Genomic DNA, 19,264 nt, shown 5'->3' with positions numbered 1-19,264 from the left:
CCTTTTGTAACACATAAGAGCCTAGGATTCTGCACTTTGCTGTGGCAATGCTATGGCTATACTGACCAGGCTTCCCTTATGAAATAAATAAGTCCCATCATCTGGGCTAAACAGTATCCTATTGTGTGTGTGTGTGTGTGTGTGTGTGTGTGTGTGTGTGTGTGTGTGTGTGATGGTGTTAGGCATGTTCGCGCCAACACAGAGGACAGAAGGTATATCCACATCAGACATCATCACCCGCATCGTTCGGGACTACGACGTATATGCAAGGCGGAACCTGCAGCGTGGATACACTGCCAAGGAACTCAATGTCAGCTTCATCAATGTGAGTCATAGCCCTTTGGTTCTTCCAAGGCCCTATGAACTATATACCTGCCCAGGATAACAGAATTGGCTTGGTTTTCATGTTCCATTACTTTAGCATCAGTGTAAAGCTTTTAAATGTGTACTAATATATAAGAATGCATAGACAATTGGATAAGGTCAATAAATCAATATGTACATAAAGAGTAAAATATTTCTATTTAATATGTGTAAATGGAAAGTGATTTGATATTTGAAATTTAATTATCATTGAACAAATTTGATATGTAAACATATTTTGCCTTTGAAATTTGATTATTTCTTTATAGACATAATTCTCTTTAGAGTTTATAATTATAGTAGTACTAGCAACTCTGAGATCATATTAATGATAGTACTTTATGGTCACAAAGTGGTTTCATACGTATTATGATTCATTTTATTTGATTCTCAGAACTACTCATAGGTCTATACTGTTACCATTTTACAAGTGAAGTGATTTGCTCAGGGTCATTTGGCTAGTTAGTGATAGGGCCAGAAGTGAACTTAGGACTTTAGCCTTTAAATCCAGTACACTTTGTACTAAACCAGTGTTTCTCAAAGTTTTTGGCTGCAGGACCCCTAATTTTTTATTAAAAATTATTGAAGACCCAAAGAGCATTTGTTTATATGGATTGTTTCTATTAATATTTACCAAATTAGTCATTAAAAAACCAATAACTTTTTAAAATGTTTACTATTTCACTTAAAAATAATAAGTCCATTATATGTTAATATAAATAACATTTTTATGAAAAATACCATATTTTTCAAGATAGGAAAACTTAGTGATAAGAGTGGCATTGTTTTACATAGTTTTGCAAATCTCTTTGATGCCTAACTTAACAAAAAATAATTGAATTCTCCTCTCTGCTTCTGAATTTTAATAGTATGAAAATAGTTTTTTATTTTGAAGATCTCCTGAAAGGGACACAGGGTTCATGGACCATACTTGGAGAACCACTGTACCACTCTATACTGACTTTCTATTCAACTTATTTAAGATGCCTGAATTTTCAAATCTAAAACAGATTATTCAGGCAATAAATCCTGATTGCTGAAGGAATCCTTGTATAGTTTTCTGGGAACCAAGCAGTATTTTATTCCCTCATTTTATTTAAGAGGAAATTGAATCACAGAATGAGGAAAGATCTAAACTAGTATTAAAGGCAGACCTAGAATTTATCATCCCCATTTTCTTGACAGTCTTATCCATTGATCTTGCCATTTTCTGTATATCTCTACCAGAAATGGATATTGTTTGAATTTCCCATGCTTCAGGCTTGGGTTTTACACCTAAAGAATCCATCTGTATTAGTTAAGTATCCGTTTCTCTCAGGATATCCATTGTAATTTGTTTGTGGGTCTCAGGCCTGTATGAAGAACTTGATGTAAAATGATCATTTAGACCATAATACATTTTCATCCATATTTATCTTTTAAAATAAACAAATTGTAATGGGATATGGATGGAAATGGGATTTTTAAAATAGGAAATTAAGATGTTAGTAACTTTTTTTTCCTTTTATAGCCCATTCTAAGTGAATATTTTTCAAAATAATTATTTCCTTCTCCAGGAGAAGAAATATAATTTACAGGAACGTGTAGACAAAGTAAAGAAGAAGGTAAAAGATGTAGAGGAGAAGTCAAAGGAGTTTGTGCAGAAGGTGGAAGAGAAAAGCATTGACCTCATTCAGAAGTGGGAGGAGAAATCCCGAGAATTCATTGGAAACTTCCTGGAGATGTTTGGCCCAGAAGGAGCACTGGTATGATTTTTTTTTTTTTTTTTTTCTCACTAGTTAGAGGGTATATCCTTTTAAGCATTTGGACACTTTTCCTGAAGAATGCTATTAGATGAATTCTTACTTTTAGTAAATATACCTGTTTGAGTCTGAATATTAGAGAATCTGCTTTGAAAAAGCAAGTGTCCTTTCCAAATTATTTGACAGTGGCATATTTCACAACAGAGATTTATGCTAAATTATAAGAAAGATTTCTTGAGATGATTTGAATATTGAAAAGGATGATCAAAGATCTTTAGCTTCCACTAGGAAACTTTCAATAACTTTGAAGACTGTGATAGTTTTAGTGGAAATGGATTGATCTATAATTTTGTCTAGAGGGAAAGAGTTGATGTAGAGATGACTTTCCCATCTACTTCTAGGATCCTATGGTGATATAGTCAGCAGGTGGCTTGTATAGCATAGAATCTCTTTAAAATTCGTTTGTGCCTAGGAAGTTCCCAAAGCCATTGCCAAGTGTATGATTCTGCATCCTTGTGTGACCTAAAGTCATCCTGCAATATCTAAAGCCTAGGATAAGTCACTAGATAACTTATTCAAGTATCATGTGATCTAAAAGCAAGTCACTTGGCCTCCTAGGGACTCAGTTTCTTCACCTGTTAATTGAGAGTTGGAGTGTGTGATCTCCTGATTATGTTCAAATTCAGAATCCACAATTCATTACTACTGATCTACCAACCAGCGGTCTCCTCTAACTTTCCTCTACTTCTCTATTCCCAGAAACACATGCTGAAGGAAGGAAAAGGCCGGATGCTTCAAGCCATCAGTCCCAAGCAGAGCCCGAGCAACAGCCCCACTCGTGAACGCTCCCCTTCTCCCTCTTTTCGATGGCCCTTCTCTGGCAAGACTTCTCCACCATCCTCCCCGACGAACCTCTCGGTACACAAGGGTGTTCAGTATGACATAAGTGAAGATGATGAAGAGGATTAATTTGCCAGCCCAACTCCCTTATTCCTTCTTCTGTCCTCCAGCTGTCTTTTGAATTCCAAATTGTCAACTCAAGGATAGTTGTAGGCAAGGGAAGGAGGACCTGGGACAGAGATCAAAGTAGCCTGTCCTTCAAAAGGTACCACCTTGGGAAGCAGAGGAGGGACTGCCTTAGATGCCTCTCTTCCATTCCCCTGCACCAGCTTGTAGGAGGACATTGCTTTACTATTTGCATTCAGATAATCTTGAAGGGAAAAATAATAGTTTTATTAATTAAGAAAATAGCCTTTTAAATGTAATAAGTGGAGCCCCAACCAGGAGAGGAAAAAGAGAATTGTTCCCAGAGGCCTTCCTCCCACTCCCCCCAATCACTATAATTTTGTTTCTGCTCTGAAGCAGACTGACTTGCCAAGTCTTTATACCTGATGTGAGCCATGCCAGATGTGGTTTAGGGAAAATGACATGAACTTCCTTATTTTTGATTTCCATTTTTTTTTTTTTTTTTTTTTTTTTTTTTTTTTTGAAGGCAAAGCTGACCTCCTGAAGTCACAAATACCCTAAGCTGGTTGCTGGCAAATGTGCTGAGGTGTAGTAGGGAGCTCTCAGAAGAGGTTCTCTGGGTTTGTTTCTTTTCACTTCTTGAGGTGGATCTGCTGGAAATATACTAGCATTGTGATCCTTGAGGACAGTGATTAGAGGGATAATAATTCATCAAACAATTTCTCTGAAATGTTAATCTTTTTCAGAAACTCATTTCCAATATGCAAACTCCGGCTTATAAACTGAATTCCAGTGGGGAAACAGTCTTGGACCCAACCGTTCCCATATCTAGAACTTTAACTTGCTTTTACCAAAAAGGATATCACTGCAAGTGTTTGAAGGCTTTCAGTGTGTTCTTTTAATCCATGTTCCCATACCCATATTTAATGACTGGGGAAGAATCTTTGCAGTTTGGGAACTGAGTCAAGGACCTGTTTCCCTTTCTCTGACAATAGCCACACTCTCTCATTGCTTTTCCTCAGAACTCTCTTGAACTTGGTTAGTCCTCCCATCTCTTCCTCCTCTCTGAGAGACAGAGCAACAGAGACAGTTCACCTCTCCTGCAAACCAGACCCCAAATTCCTTTCCCAAGCGTGTGACCTGAGTTAGGTCCCACCCATCATTCACCTGGGTCTGCCTCAGGGGAATGCCCCTTGACTCCTGTCCCAAGGAATGCAGATGCTTCAGGCTATGCTGCTGCTGCACATGTGCCTGCTTCTTAGCTTCACCATCCTGCCTCCTCAACCACATGGCCAGCAGAGCAGCTGCTAGTACCCCAGTGCTCACCTAGTGGGCCTGGTGGAATGACTGCTTGTGTCTGGCTCTGCTCGGTTGCTTATCAGTGCCCCTTGTGGGGGTGGAGTTTTACTGTTTTCAGCTTCGAAAACCACAAATTGCTTTCTGTGTTTGTCCATGTTGGGGCTGTTTGCCTCCCATGGCCTCCCACGTGAATGCTTTCTAATAAAACCTGTTTTTTGTGCCTGCTAGATGACAAGTAATTGTCACAGGATTTACACTGTATTTACCCAGCAAGGCAGCTAGAATTCTTAAGGTTCAAGCTGCCTGGAGAGGCTGCTGACATATCAAAGTGAAGGAAATGAAATAGAGGGAGAGTTCCTCTGGATTCCCCTGTGGCTTATGGAAACTGTGTTTCTGATGAAGCGCCATTTTTATTCTGGAGCCTCTTGGTTCTAATGATCTTTGGTTTGGGATCCTCTGTAACATTTAAAATCTATGCTATGCTGCTTCGTGGCTTCATTTGATCAAGTGTTCATTTAACTTCTTTGCTTCAACCAAGCAGGCTTCCCTTGTTAGTGATACTGTTTTTGTCTAGAACATTCTTCCTGGTATAGATATTTTTTGAGACCATATTTGAAAGCTGATGGTGTGGGCAAGGCAAAGCCGTTACTGCTGAAATCTGTCCCCAAGGTGTTTTATGGTATGGAATGTCCTAGTATCTTAAGTTTACAATTTCTTCTTTAAATGTGTATCTATCCACAAAGAGAGACCTTAAGAATATGGTTTTTCCTCCTTTTCAGTTGTTCATCAGAAGTGTATTGACTTTGAAGTGTTAGCAGATAAGACTTACTCCTCTTTGCCAATAACTGTTAGAGTACTCTGTTTAGATATGCCCCATCCTTAGCAAGTAACCTCTAAGCAAATTTTGTAGCCACAAATTGTAAAGCCTGAGTTTGTGGTCAGCGGCTATCTTTTGACCTGTTTCAAGTAGACATCATCCAAATACAGATAGCTTTTCATGAGGTTGATTCCTTTTGTGGCCAGAAATGTTTGTCTGGATACCTTAAAGTATACCTTTCAGCAGTTTTGCACCTGAGGAAAGGGAAACTAGGAAAGGAAAATAATTGATTCCACTGGAACAATGCCTCTTTCACTCTTTACCTAATTAAATGAAATTAGAGGGAAGAACTTTCTGTACCATGATTACTCCTTTGTTTATGAAGGTGTAGGATTGTTTCTCAATATCCATGTGTCAGTGAAAGTGGTAGGCCCAAATGGGGTAGATAAGGTACACATAGCCTAGACTTGATAGAGGGTTCAAAGCTAGATAATGGTCTGCAGGTTAGAAGAGGTGCTTGTGGCAGTCATAGATGCCATGAGATTAATATTAAGGTTGGAGCAGCCTGGATAGAATATATACTTTATGCTTTGCAAAGTTATTAATCACTACAACAGTGAGGAAATGAGATATAAGAATTTAAATGAAAAAAATGGAAAAATGGGAAAAAAAATTCTCTTGCTTTGGCCTCTCCTGAGAAATCAAAAATCAGGCCATAATCAAAAGCTTAGGTGAGAATATGAGCCAGTGTTCTGTAAATTATGGAGAGAAGAAAAAAAAATCTACACACATCATTAATAAAAGAATAGGTAACTTCTTTTCTCCACCATAAAAACACATTAAACTGTACCATAATTAATTTTTTTTCTTTCTTTGCTTGGGGCCAAACACCTAGTAAGTAAGCATTGATGAGGATGTAGTACTTTTTCACAGCCTTTTGTTCGTCCATCTTTAGATTATCTTGATCTAAGTATGACTTCCTCATAAAGAAGTTTGATGCTTTTTAGGACGTTACTATAGATCTATTCCCCACAGTCTCTTTAAATCAACTACATTTGCCTTTTTAGTCCTCTCAAAAGCCATAGCTCTCAAGAATTTTCTCTGTATACAGTATAAGGAGCCTGACTAGTGCAGATGGGAAAAAATAAGGATTGATGTTTTGTAAGTAATTGTATTTTTTTTAAACTCATCAATATAAGTATTTCTAAGAATATATATTTTTCAGAGTCATATCATAATGATTTGTAATTTTTTCCTTCTCTTGCAGAGCAGGTTGTCATGGGATACAGAATGGTCCCTATTAACTGTTATTTTTCCTGGTTAATAAATGGAATATGGTCTTGGGGTTATGATATTAGAATACTAATTTCCTTTTTAAAAAGCCTACAACGCCGCATTTTCTTTCTGCCAAAGTCTTAGGTAGGTTTTTATTAGATAGAGACAGGAAGGTAAAAAGTGAAGTTCCAAGTTGAAATGACTCAGGTTAAGTTCATTCAGATTGAACATGGCCTTCCTAACCCCATAAACAAAGATTTGTCATCTTAGATTGCTTTGAGGTTGAAGCTCCTGGGGGAAAGAAATTGTCTTGAAAAGAAACACAGATCTTGGCATGAATATTAATTTTATCAATAATGCCATAGAATCCAAAGGAAAGTTTTCTCTGTCAGTGTGTAGTCTCTCAGTCTCTGTCTGTGTGTTGTTAATCTGTTCAGAGTTGTTTTGGCTTTTGTTGTTTAGCCAAATAAATGCAAAATGATTAACAAATGTTCTCATACTATGTGTTTGGATATGAGGTGATATATTTGTTTGGGGGACAAGGAAGTTTCCCATTTACCTTTCCCTAGCAGAGCTCTTTGTTCCTAATTTGACAGTACTAGCAAATTTACTTTTCATTTGCCTTGAGTTGTGTCCCCAGATTGAGTATGGTGAACTTTTATGTACAAATGGACTTTTGAGTATTCTGACTTTAAGTTGGACCTCTGTATATATTCTGCTTTCTGTCTTCCCCCCAAACCCTTACATTTTCAGAGTTCAAAACTCCATTATTTAACTTTTTTTATAAAATGAAATCTTTTCTTTCTTACCCCCACCAGCACTTTATCATGTTAAGATATTCAACTTAATTTCTGTAGTTGTTGGCAACCTGCATAATGACAGAATTTTCATGTTCTTGTCATATCTGGATTGCTGAAGAAGGATCTTTCCTTTTGTGGTGGCTCCAACCATATTTTGAGAGAGCCAGTCTATCTTCGTTTAAGCATCAGTTGCAGAGGATGGGTCCAGAAAAGAGAGAGGTTCAAAGCCCATCTTAGCATCTCGCTTCCGATAGTATATTCTTGTCAGCACACTCATCAGAAAGGTCTCTACTATCAGAAGGTGGCAGTTCATCACTAACAAAATATCACATGGATTGCGGTGAGAAACAAAGGCAGTAGCTCGACAAATTCAAGTCTACATAATCTATTGAAAAGATTGTTGTTAAATTATTTCAGTCAGATTCAATTCTTAAGTGTTTTCTTGGTAAAAATATTAGCGTGATTTGCCATTTTTTCTCTCAAGCTCATTTTACACATGAGGAATCTGAGGCAAACAGTTAAATAATGGGTCCGGTGAATAGGTCTAGGACCCAGATTCTAGGCCCAGCTTATCCCCCAATGCCATCTAGCTGCCCTGTTAAAAAGGATTGTTGGTTTATCAGATTTCTGACTCTTCATTTGTGTGATATTTCTTTGCAAGATTTCCTAGGATTACCAGTTAAGGCTTGATTGATACTAGTGCAGCTAAGTCACTTGAAAGTAAGTTTAAATCTCAACTCAGTAATCCAGACTTATTACCAAAAGGTTGATGTTACTGGAGATCTGTTGTAAAATCCTCATTATGGCTTGGGCCTACATAGACAATAGGGCCTGGAGCTGGGAAGATGCATCTTAAATCTAGCCATCTTTCCGGCAACTTTCTAGCTGTGTGATCCTGAGCAAGCCTTTAACCCTGTTTGCCTCAGTTTCCTCATCTGTAAAATGAGCTGGAGAAGGAAACGGCAAACTACTCCAGTATATCTGCTAAGAAAACCCCAAATGGGGTCCTGAAAAACACTATTGAAAAGTGACTGAACAACAACATACAGACAGCAGGGCCCAAGAAGAATAAAAAATTAGGCCACCCTGTATTTGCATAACACTACAATAAGGATATTGATATAAAATATTTCCACCTTAGAGATCAGGAAATGGGCCTACAGAGGTTAAGATTTCTCAAGGCCATAGTAAATTAGAGAACTAGGACTAGTGTCCAAGTCTCCTGGCTTTTAGTTTAGTCCTTTATGCCTCCAAGATAAGTTCTATGAAGATATTAAAGAAAAAATGTGTATGGTACAACTAAAATAAACTATCTTATTCCACAATACATCTCTGTAAGCATGGCCTTTCCTTTGATAAGGATGCTTATTCTTACACCAGAGATTATGTGATAGAAATTGTAACAGTCATTGACTCTTGAATGTTCTCCTTTTTTGGGCTTGACAGCTAGTCTCAAGGTATTGAGTTTTAATTTTCTCCCCCTATTTAAGGCAGAGGTATAGAGAATCAAGGTAGCTTTGACCTCTTTAAAGATTCTCTTCTTTAAAAATAAGCATCTGTAGGGGTTTGGGCCGGAGGCTGAAATTGTCCTCTACCTTCTCTTTGCATTTTTTTCTCCTCCCCAGCCCTTTTTTAGGAAGTGACTTAAGGGTTTTTAGATACTCACCTTGAGACCTGATTTTAGAGGAAAAGGGGGGAGAACAAGCAATCTGTCCAGAACTGGCCAATATTGAGAAGATAGAGGGTTGCAGGGCAGTAAATATGAGGAGCACCTATGAAAGAGCAAAATGGAAATGCATCCTGTAACATGCCCTCCTGGCAGTTACAATTACTAGTCTGTCCTAGGCCCAACAGAGTACCTTTGACCACTGATCTTTGCAGTGTCAACTCTACCCGGCTCGCCTCCTCTGAGGCCTTCAAAGGTTTCTGGCCATGATTTCTTGAATCTATAGTTTAATAACCGGTAGTGCACTCAAGAACAACCACGTGTAAACTTAAAAGCCTATATTATACCTATTCACATAATGCCCTGATTTGATGCCCTGATTTGCTAACTTCTTACCTCTCACGGCTCCATCAACTTGGCTCAGCTACCTCAGCTTAGGGAGCCAGGTTAAAGAGAGTGACTGCTGTCTGCAGTGGGCTTATAAAGGGCCTGTGAGGTCACACACACAGCCAACCAATGAGAGAGTCACCCATTACGAAGCTAACTCATCATGGCCAAGATCCCACCTACAGGGTAGTCCTAATATCCACAGAGAATACTTCCTGGGGCACTCAATCTCCCGTTGCGCTGTGGCGCCGCCCATGTAAAGGGCCTTTACACGTCCCTAAAATGTTCCACTGTATTTGGAAAAGAAGAATAGAGAAGATGGACCAGAAACGGTAATTGAGATCATGTCATGGGATAACAGTTGATGGAACTTGGAGAAAAGAAGACAGAAGGACGTGCTATGTCTCTTCACTTATTGAAGGACTGTCATATAGACAAAGGAACTTAATCCTGCTCATCTCTGAAGGGCAGGACAAGGAACAGTTGATAAAAATTACATATATATGTAAGCTTCATGGAAAGAACAATTTCCTGAAAGTTGCAGATGTTTAAAAGTAGAATTGGTTATGTTGTGAATTATTTTCACTTGGAGTCTGCAAGTGAATAGATTTATAAAATAGGAATACAAACCAAACATTTATTGATCATCATTTCACTACCCCCACATTTAGGTAGGAGACCTCATATGGGATTATGACCCACAGTTTAAGAAAGTAGATCATAGATCAGATGATGTTTTTAGTTCCTTCAAAATGAGAGTTGTAATTTTACCTAAAGAGAGTAAAAGTCCTGTGCTTTCCCAGTGTGAGTGTGGATAGACTAGGTTTTCGAACTTTTTTTTTTTTTCCATTGCATATAGGTGCAATTGTGCTTATATTGCAATGATAGCAGAGTCAGAGACTCAGAATTTTAAAATCCATCAGAAAACCTCAAGAGTTTTCAACCTCTTCCCTCACCAGACATTTGGCTGAAACTGCTAATTGAGAGCAATATGTATTTCAAAGCTCATGAAACCATGACTTACCTGGAGGTACTGTTGCATAAACATCAAAGTAAGCAGAGTCAGGAAGAACAGCATAAAGATTGAATTGGTTGATCCAGTGGTTAATCAAATCAACCAACACTTATTAAGCACTTACTTTCCATGCATTGTATTCATTATCTCTGTCTAGATCCCTCATTGATTGTTCTAATCCAATAACTGCTATTTGTCTTAAAGAGTTCCATTGTACCAATTTAGCTTATTCAAGGGCAGGCTCTGAGTTTTCTTCTATTCCTACATGCTTATCATGGGTAGGATCTCACAATCACTGTGCATTTCCTCATATGACCTTGGACAGTACAAAGAAGTTGTTTTTTCCTGTTAGAACATTATTCAATTGAACCTTTTTTTCTTGTCTAGCATCATATCTAGGTTTTGCTGAACATAAAAAGAATTATGTCTGCCTTCAAGAAAATTAAAGTGTGGTTGGGGAAATAAAGCTACTTTATGTATATATTCATCAGAGAATATTGTTAGGTGTTATATATAGATACTCAGATGACTTAGTAATCTCATTAATTTGTAAGTTCCAACAATACAGCTGGCCATCCTTCCATTATCTATCTGTTCATCCTATGAAGTTCTTCCTTGATTTCACTTGTTACTGAGAGATTGCCAGTAGACTCCAAACATCTTCTTTTCCTATTATGCAATTTCTTGATATATTTTGCTCCTTTGCATTGGAGTTCCATATTGGTGATATATTACATGCTGCCTAAACCAATTGCTATCAGGGTGTATGTGTGTGTGTGTGTATTTATTTTGGAGGCTTGGTCTCCTCACCTTACCCCAATTAGAAGTGAAATTACCACTCAGAGGCCCAGTCCAGGAACCCTGCTCCATTTTCCAACTTGAGTCAATTTATCCCTGAGGCAGTCTGGTGGCCCTCAGCTCCTGGGGACTCACCATATTGGTGCCAGCTTAACTCTACTGCAGTTCACCACCCCCAAATTTAAGCAATTGACCAGCCTCACCAAGTAGTAAGGATTATAGGTGTATTCTGTGTCTCACTGCCACATGATACCATTAGTTAGGTGGTCGTCCATTCATCTCAGTCATGTCCAACTCTGACTACCTGGCAAAGACACTGGAGTGGTTTGCTAGTCCCTTCTCCAGCTCATTTTACAGATGGGGAAACTGAGGCAGACAGGGTTAAGTAACTTGCCCAGGATCACACAGTAGGAAGTGCCTGAGACTAGTTTTGAACTCGTAAAGATGAATTTTCCTGATTCCAAGGCCAGTGCTCTATCTACTGTGCCACCTAGTTGTCTATAGTAGATTACAATTATTAAATTAACCCAGATATATCAATGATAAATGTTGTGGGCTGTTTGCAAAGTATGAACTTGATACTATTGGTCTGAATTATTGTTGAAGGGAGGTAATGTTTAAGGTGGGCTTGGAAAGATGAGTGCAATTTGAATAGGTGGAGAGGAGAAATAGGGCCTTCTAAGAGCACTAGGAGCTGGGAAAGGGTGTTAAGTGAGAGCAGATTTGAACTCAGGTCCTCCTGAATTCAGGGCTGGTGCTCCATCCACTGCGCCACCTAGCTGCCCCCTGGAAATGAACAATCTTGGAGCCAATAAGATTAAAGAGATGGAGGGGAGGGGGCAGAGTGTTCTCTGGGAAAGCCATCGGTAAAACATCAATATAGGAAAGGGGGGGGGGGTCTTGTTTAAGGAACAGTAAGAAGTTCCTTGTAATTGGAATGAAGAGTACAAGATTTAAAAGGTAAGAAAAGGCTAGCCTATGACAAACATATCCAATGGAGGATTTTCTATTTAATCCTGGAAGTAATATAGAGAGCTACTGGAGTGTATTTTAGTCGAAGTAGAGGCAGAGACATGGTTAGTTCTGCACTTTAGGAAGATCACTGAGACCTGAGTGGAAGGTGAACCCAGGGCAGGTAAGACTTGAGACAGGGAGCCTAAGAAGAAAGCTATTGCAGTAGTCCATGCAGAAGGTAAAGATGGCCTGCACCAGGTGGGAGGGTGTGTGAATTGGGACAAGGGGATGTGTGTATATATATATATAGGGGATGTTAGAAAGTGTAGCAATAGATTTAACATTTGGGTTGAGTGAGAGTGAGGAGTCAAGAATCACATTAAGGTTTCAAACCTGGGTGATAGGAAAAATGGTGGTGCCCTTAACAATGATAGGAAGAGAGGAAGGTTTGAAGGGGAAGATAGTAAGTTCTGTTTGGGACTCAAACTTGAGTTTGAGATTCTTGTGGGACATCCATCTTGAGATGTCCAAGAGGGACTAAATGATATATGGTTAAAGCTCAGGACTAAGACCGGATATATAAATATTGGAATCATCTCCATAGAGATGATGTTGAATGTATGGTAGCTGATGAAATCACCAAATATAGAGTGAAAAGAAAAGAGGACCCAGGACAGAACTTTGGAGAGTACCATATGTATTCTTTTATAATTATTTGTATGTATATTTTGCACCCCCCAACTGTAAACTGTCTGAACCAGGAGTGTATCTTAACTAAACTTCCCTAACACCTAGAACAATCTTCTGCATGTGGTAGGTGTTTAATAAGTGTTTTTTGAATGTATTAACCTATATTTGAGAAGATGAGGATATAGATTAGAGCAGTGGCTTTGGAAACAGAATAAGACATAAGATAGAAAAAATTAGTATAGAGGAAGTTGATACTCATAGTTGGGAAGTGGGGGATGACTTAAGAGGAGAGAATTAAAAGGTAATTATGGGAGCAGCTAGGTGGCGCAGTGGATAGAGCACCAGCCTTGAATTCAGGAGGACCTGAGTTCAAATCTGGTCTCAGACACTTAACACTTCCTAGCTCTGTGACCCTGGACAAGTCACTTAACCTCAGCCTCAGGGGGGGAAAAAAAGATAATTCTGAAGTTCTTAGGATAAATGGGATGATGATGGGGAGAAAAAAGAGAATTCCCAAGGAGGTTTCATTTTTGAGTATTGGCAAGGTATTCCAGTGGACACATCTTAAACTCTGATGGAGTTATAAAATTATTGGAAAGGTCCAAGAAATAATGGGGTTTAGGAATCTGGAAGTCTAACACTGACAGCTAAAGAGTGTCCTGAGGCAAGTTACTAGAGATAATTTTGCCACGTTGAATCATCTGAAGAAATTTGGGGAAACATGGCAGGCTTCTAAGCATTTGAAGGACTGGTAATATAGATGAAAGGCAGTTTAATGGTGCATAGAATGCTGGGTCTGAAATCAGGAAGACCTGAGTTCAAATGCAGCTTCAGACTCACCCTACTAGTAGTGTGACTCTGAATAAGTTACTCAACTCTGCCTCAGTTTCCTCATCTGTAAAATAGCTAGAGAAATTCATTCTAGTATCTGTGCCAAGAAAACCTCAAATGAGGCCACAAAAAGTTGGATGTGACTGAAAAGCAACTGAATAACATGACAGCAAATGTTCACGGCTGCTGTCGCTGAACCTTATGGATATTATCCGATTTGATTTCTTACCCCTTTTCCCTCTCTGTGATTCATCGACTTTGGTTTAATTGAGGACATATTAATTTTCTGGCTCCCCAAACCTAGAGAAATTCTGGGGATGTCCAGAATTCCTTTTGGAAAATTTGGGGATAAAGGCAGAGCTCTGTAGCTCGGGATACTGTTTTTTTCAAATGAAGAAACTGACCACATTGGTGCACTTAGATGCAGTTACCTGAAAGAGGGCAAATTTGCTTCCCATGTTCTGAGCGCGTAGGTGTAACTTGGCCTGGCGGAAGACAATGCCCAGGGCCCATAGTGCCAGTAAGGTGGACACACCAAGGACGGTGTTCATCCATAGAGCCGTGCTCCCTGCAGAGATCTGGGTGGGTCAGAGAGGAAAGGAGTTGGTGATAGAATTCTGCCCAGAATCATCTTCACCATGATGATGGTGAGAGGGAAAGGGCCATAGTGCCCTTACCCTCCTTGCACTATCATGTTGGGCCTTGCTTCCCCACATTACAACCCCTACACTGCTTCATCCCACCAGAATAATGCAGGGCCTCTTATGTTTGCTCATCTGGAGACAGTGTGGAATGAGGCTCATCCCCTGGACCCTCCTACTTACGTCTGACGGGTCATAGATGCCATCGGGTATCAGCATCAGCCCCAGCAAGACAAAGACCATTTTGAAGAAGGCATACTGGAACGGGGCCAGGACCAGCACCTGTAGCTTCCTCCTGAGGAGAGTGAGAGGGGATCCTTGGCACATAGTCCACCCCTCCTTTGGTGGACAGCCAAAGTGGTTGCTCAATTTGGGTTAAGTGGTTTCTCTTGTCTTCTGGTGGTTGGGAGAGAGGGAGCAGAGAAGAAGCTAAGATCTGAGTTTAAATCATGTCTCAGATATTTTCTGTATGATTTTTGAGCAAGTTAGCTATTCAGTCTGTTTCCTCATCTATAAAATGGGGATGGCAATAGCATCTTTCTCCCAGTCTGTGAGTAACAAAAAACAAGGTAACATGTAAAACATTCATTAACCTGAAAGTGCTATATAAATTCTTGCTATCATAATACTAGAAGGTAGGATATCCTCATTCCAGGCTCCCACACACCCTCATCTCGGAGATGATAACTAATGGGCAAAATTCAGGGTCAAGGCAGATGAGTGTTGAATCTGGGGTCAGGAAGATCCCATTTAAAATCTTGCCTCGGACACTAGCTGTGTGATCGCGAGCACATTATTTAAACTCTTATCAACTGAAAAATGGGGGGACCCATCTCAGGATTGTTTTGGAGAGTAAATATTGTGAAGTGCTTAGCACAATGTCTGGCACACACTTAATAAATGCTCTTCCCCTCTCCAAGCACCAAGGAGAGCCAAATGAAGTAGTTAAAAGTCTGATCTGCCCTTCCTAAATACTGTTGGGAAGAGTCCGTCTCTCTGTGTCTCTGTTTCTCTCTTTCCCTCTGTTCCTTTTTCCCTCCTCCTTTTCTTTTCTCCATCTCCTGCCCCTTTTCCATACTTGGTAAGGATGAGGTGGGGACAGCAAGGGCAGCAACAGCAGCACGGGCCAGTGTGGACAATCATCGGGGTATCCTTCAGCGTCCTCAATACTGCTTCCTTCCCACCAAAACCTTGCACCATGACCAGCATCACCAAGTAAAAGCAAATGGCAAAATACCTGGGGACAGAGGGAAAGGGAAGGAGGAAGTTAGCTGTCCTAGGAGAAACAGATTGGTTGCCTGAGGAAGGGGAAATGTGAAGTAGGAAAGAAATGGGGCAGCAGAGCCTGGCCTTTTGTGTGGAACAAAGGGAGATGAAAACAGGAGCAGGGGATGGTGGAAAAGGAGTTGTGTGATTCTAGAAATGGGGAAGGAATGCTCCTTAGAAAGAAAAGGGTGCTTTTTAACTAAAACCCTTGGCTTCAGAAGAGCTGAATAACCAGTTTGAGAAGTGCTCATCTTCTGATCAAGAGCATCAGGTTTGGGGGCAGCAGCCCCTGATTGGCCCCATGTTGGGCAGAAGTTACAAGCACAGAGAGAAGAGCAAAAGCTGAGAATGTTCAAAGCTAGGTGAGCAAAAGCAGAGCACAAAGGCAGGTGGGATTAGCAGTAGAAACCAGACTCTACAGGGGCACTAGGATGCTTACGAGGTGATGGCCATCTCCACGAACACCAGGGAGCGGGGCATCCACAATCCACAGCAGCAAAATAAAGATACTACCTACTTGGAAAGAATCAGACAATCAGCTGGGAGAAGGGAAAATGCCTCCTAGGACAGAGCATCTCTGCTATAGCTCTAAAGCCCAATTTCGTGGGTGGATCAGCCATAAAAGACAATCACATGACTTCAGTGGATACATCAGTGAAGGTCACTCCCAAATTTTGCGTTCAGCCCTAAAATCTTCCCAGCTCCAGGCTTTTATTTCTCTCTGCTAGACATTGCTCCCCTGTAGCCCCACCAGCACCTTAAACATAACACAAGAAAATCATTTTTTCTCTGTCGACCTTAGTTTTCTCATCTATAAAAATGGCAGGTGGTCCCTGGGATAGTTATTTTAAACCATCTCCCTTCAATCCTCTAGATTTGCCCTTCCTCCTCATTCTTAGCTGATTGTCCCATCCATTGTACCTGAGAAGATTGATGAGCTTCCTCAACTCAGAGAAAACAGTGCTAAGAATCTTAAAAGGACAAGAAATTTAAGATCTTGGGAACACGGGTGGTTTTTAAAATGTGTTTTTTTATTTTTGAAATACTAATACTATTTGTAGGTTGGGTCTCCAGAAGAGGATTGGGAAAGTGAAAAACTGGTTAAAAGGTAGTTGTCTAAGAATGAGTTTTGGATTTCCGAATAATATCATGAATTGTTTTACTGTCCTTCTGTCCCTCTAATTCTCTTTACCTGAAATTGTATCTCCCAGAATTGAACTCCCCAGGGAGAGTTTATCTACTAAGTTTTGGAATTCTGCCCAAATCTGTGCTGATTAAGGAGTAAGTGCAAACTCACCCAAACCCACTATACCCAGCCAACCCTGAACCTCTTCATGACATGTCATCTACCCTGCTGCTGCCTTATGTTCTCCCCTTCTACTCCCACCATCCCATTTTCCATCTCTTGTACTACTCTGGGAATAGTAATTAAATCAATGCTAGGATCCTTTCTGACTTCACAAAGCATCCCTGAAATTTTCCAGAACCAAAATGTCTTTTGGTAGACAGGATTTGAATTATCCTTGTCTATTACAGTAGTTAGCCAGTGCAGATCAAGCTACTAATTACTCCATTTGCTCATTACTGCCATTCTCTTTGGTCCTTAGTGAGTGGAAGGAGAATAAGCACCTACTATGTGCCAGGCATTATGCTAAGCACTTTAATCATATTAGATTATACTGTAAATTCCTTGAGGACAGGATTTGTCTTTTGTATTGGATCCTCAGTACAGAGCACCATATTTAGTATATAAAGATTTAGTAAATTCATTTTCTTTTCTTTTTCTTTTCTCTCTTCCTCCCTTTCTCCCTTCCTCCCTTCTTCCCTTCTTCCTTCCCTCCCTCCCTCCCTCCCTCCAACCCTCTCTCTTCCTTCTTCACTCCCTCTCTCCTTTCCTTCCTCCCTCCCTCCCTCTTTCCATTCCTTCCTTCCTTCCTTCCTTCCTTTCCTTCCTCCCTCCCTCCCTCTTTCCATTCCTTCCTTCCTTCCTTCCCTCCCTCGCTCCTTCCTTCCTTCCTTCCTTCTTTCCTTCCTTCCTTCCTTCCTTCCTTCCTTCCTTCCTTCCTTCCTTCCTTCCTTCCTTCCTTCCTTCCTTCCTTCCTTCCCTCGCTCCTTCCTTCCTTCTTTCCTTCCTTCCTTCTTTCTGTCTGGAATTGCCTTAGCAAATGATTTAGAAGGGCCTTATGTGGCCTCCAGTGTGGACATTCCTCATCCTTGTTCTAGGGGCTCTTTAACAACTCTAACCTACCTTTCTAGGATTATCTCGAATTACTCTTCTTTATGTACTCTGCCTCTCAATCAGCTTTTCCCCAATCGAGACATTCCATGTCCTCTGGCCTCCCATCCCTCCTCATCTCAGCCTTTCAAAAGTCTTACCTTCGTTCAAAGACTTAGCTCAGATGTCACTGGCTCCATGAAGCTTTTCTTGAGTCCCTTTGTTGTTAGTGCTTTCTCCTACCTCAAATTTTTATTGATCTGCTTTATATAATAGTAATAGTAATAATAACAATAGGTAGAATTTATATAGAACTTTAAGGTTTGCAAAGTGCTTTACAAATACCATCTCATTTGATCCTCTAAACAACCTGGGAGGTAAGTGATGTCATTAGCCCCATTTTATACGCAAGGAAACTGAGGAAAATAAAGATGGCGTGATTTGTCCAGGTTCACATAGCTAGTAAGTATCTGAAATGGGAGAGACTTTTGAGGGCTTGGACTCATTTTTGAGCCTCACAAAATACAGTTGCCTTCCACAAAAATAAGTATTTCATAAATCCTGTCTCTCTCTCTCTCTCTGTCTCCTGCCCTCTGGAGGATAACTCCTCAAACACTTGAAGGGCTGAGTTTGATGGCTGCACTATTACTGGTCCTCCTGCCCTGCAAAAATTGGTACATTTCTCACCGTTGGAGCAGAACTGGTCCACATTAAGGTCTTCTTTTTGAAGGGGCATCTTGTATTCTTGTACAGATAAATGGCGTTCTCCAAGTATATGATGACAGAGACTACAGTGAGCAGTGTCAGGATCCCTGTGATAGCCAGCTCCAGGGAGTTCAATTCTGGGGTGCAATAATAATAAGTATGACATCCTTTTACACAATACTTTGACATTTACAAAGTACTTTACATAGATGATTTAATCTGATCCTCAAAACAATCTTGGAAGTCAGGTATTGAAAATATTATCACTAGGGACATTTTAATGCCTTACCCAAAGTCAGAAGGGGCAGTCATATGATGCAGTGAATACAGACTTGAAGCCAAGGAGACTTATCTTCATGAGTTCAAATCTACCCTCAGACACTTCTAGCTGTGTAACCCTGGGCAAGTCACTTAACCCTGTTTGCTTCAGTTTCCTAATCTGTAAAATGAGCTGGAGAAGGAAATGGAGAATGATTCCAGGATCTTTGTCAAGAAAACTCCAAATGGAGTCATGAAAAATTGGACATGACTGAAAAAGACCTGAATAGCAAGATCTCACCCTCTTCTCCTTGATACTCTCTTCTCTTTGCACATTCAGAAAATAACTTTCTTCTGATCCTCCTCTTCCTTCTCCTCCTCCCTACCAGACTGCTCCTCCTTTCTCTTGCTGGATTGTCATGCAGGTCATAGCCTCCCAGTGGTCCTCAAACTGTTTAAATAGGGGGCCAGTTCACTGTCCCTCAGACTGTTGGAGGGCCAGACTATAGTAAAAACAAAAGCTCATTCTGTCTCTGCCCCTCAGCCCGTTTGCCATAACTCGGCGGGCCACATAAA

At 40.2% G+C, this 19,264-nt stretch overlaps 2 protein-coding genes across 6 annotated transcripts in view; one reads left to right on the top strand and one right to left on the bottom strand.

Moving 5' to 3' along the window:
- The window catches only part of PCYT1A (phosphate cytidylyltransferase 1A, choline), a 61,885-nt gene extending 54,934 nt beyond the window's left edge, over positions 1 to 6,951 (top strand). For all 5 annotated transcript variants that reach the window (XM_074301539.1, XM_074301541.1, XM_074301540.1 and 2 more), the window contains 3 exons: positions 183 to 325; positions 1,920 to 2,108; positions 2,865 to 6,951. In XM_074301539.1, the coding sequence (XP_074157640.1) occupies positions 183 to 325; positions 1,920 to 2,108; positions 2,865 to 3,074 (542 nt within the window). In that variant the 3' untranslated portion in view covers positions 3,075 to 6,951. The remainder of the gene's footprint in view (positions 1 to 182; positions 326 to 1,919; positions 2,109 to 2,864) is intronic.
- SLC51A (solute carrier family 51 member A) overlaps positions 6,584 to 19,264 on the bottom strand; it is a 27,061-nt gene continuing 14,380 nt past the window's right edge. Inside the window, exons 3-9 of the mRNA XM_074301545.1 lie at positions 18,413 to 18,567; positions 15,950 to 16,023; positions 15,323 to 15,481; positions 14,428 to 14,539; positions 14,035 to 14,181; positions 8,929 to 9,034; positions 6,584 to 7,577 (exon numbers count right to left, since the gene is read on the bottom strand). Coding sequence (XP_074157646.1) covers positions 7,441 to 7,577; positions 8,929 to 9,034; positions 14,035 to 14,181; positions 14,428 to 14,539; positions 15,323 to 15,481; positions 15,950 to 16,023; positions 18,413 to 18,567 — 890 coding nt within the window. The 3' untranslated portion in view covers positions 6,584 to 7,440. The remainder of the gene's footprint in view (positions 7,578 to 8,928; positions 9,035 to 14,034; positions 14,182 to 14,427; positions 14,540 to 15,322; positions 15,482 to 15,949; positions 16,024 to 18,412; positions 18,568 to 19,264) is intronic.

This window comes from Sminthopsis crassicaudata, chromosome 3 (genome assembly GCF_048593235.1).
Source record: "Sminthopsis crassicaudata isolate SCR6 chromosome 3, ASM4859323v1, whole genome shotgun sequence".
Taxonomy (NCBI): domain Eukaryota; kingdom Metazoa; phylum Chordata; class Mammalia; order Dasyuromorphia; family Dasyuridae; genus Sminthopsis; species Sminthopsis crassicaudata.
Note: the sequence above shows the minus strand (reverse complement) of the source record. Positions and strands in the feature narration are given on the sequence as shown.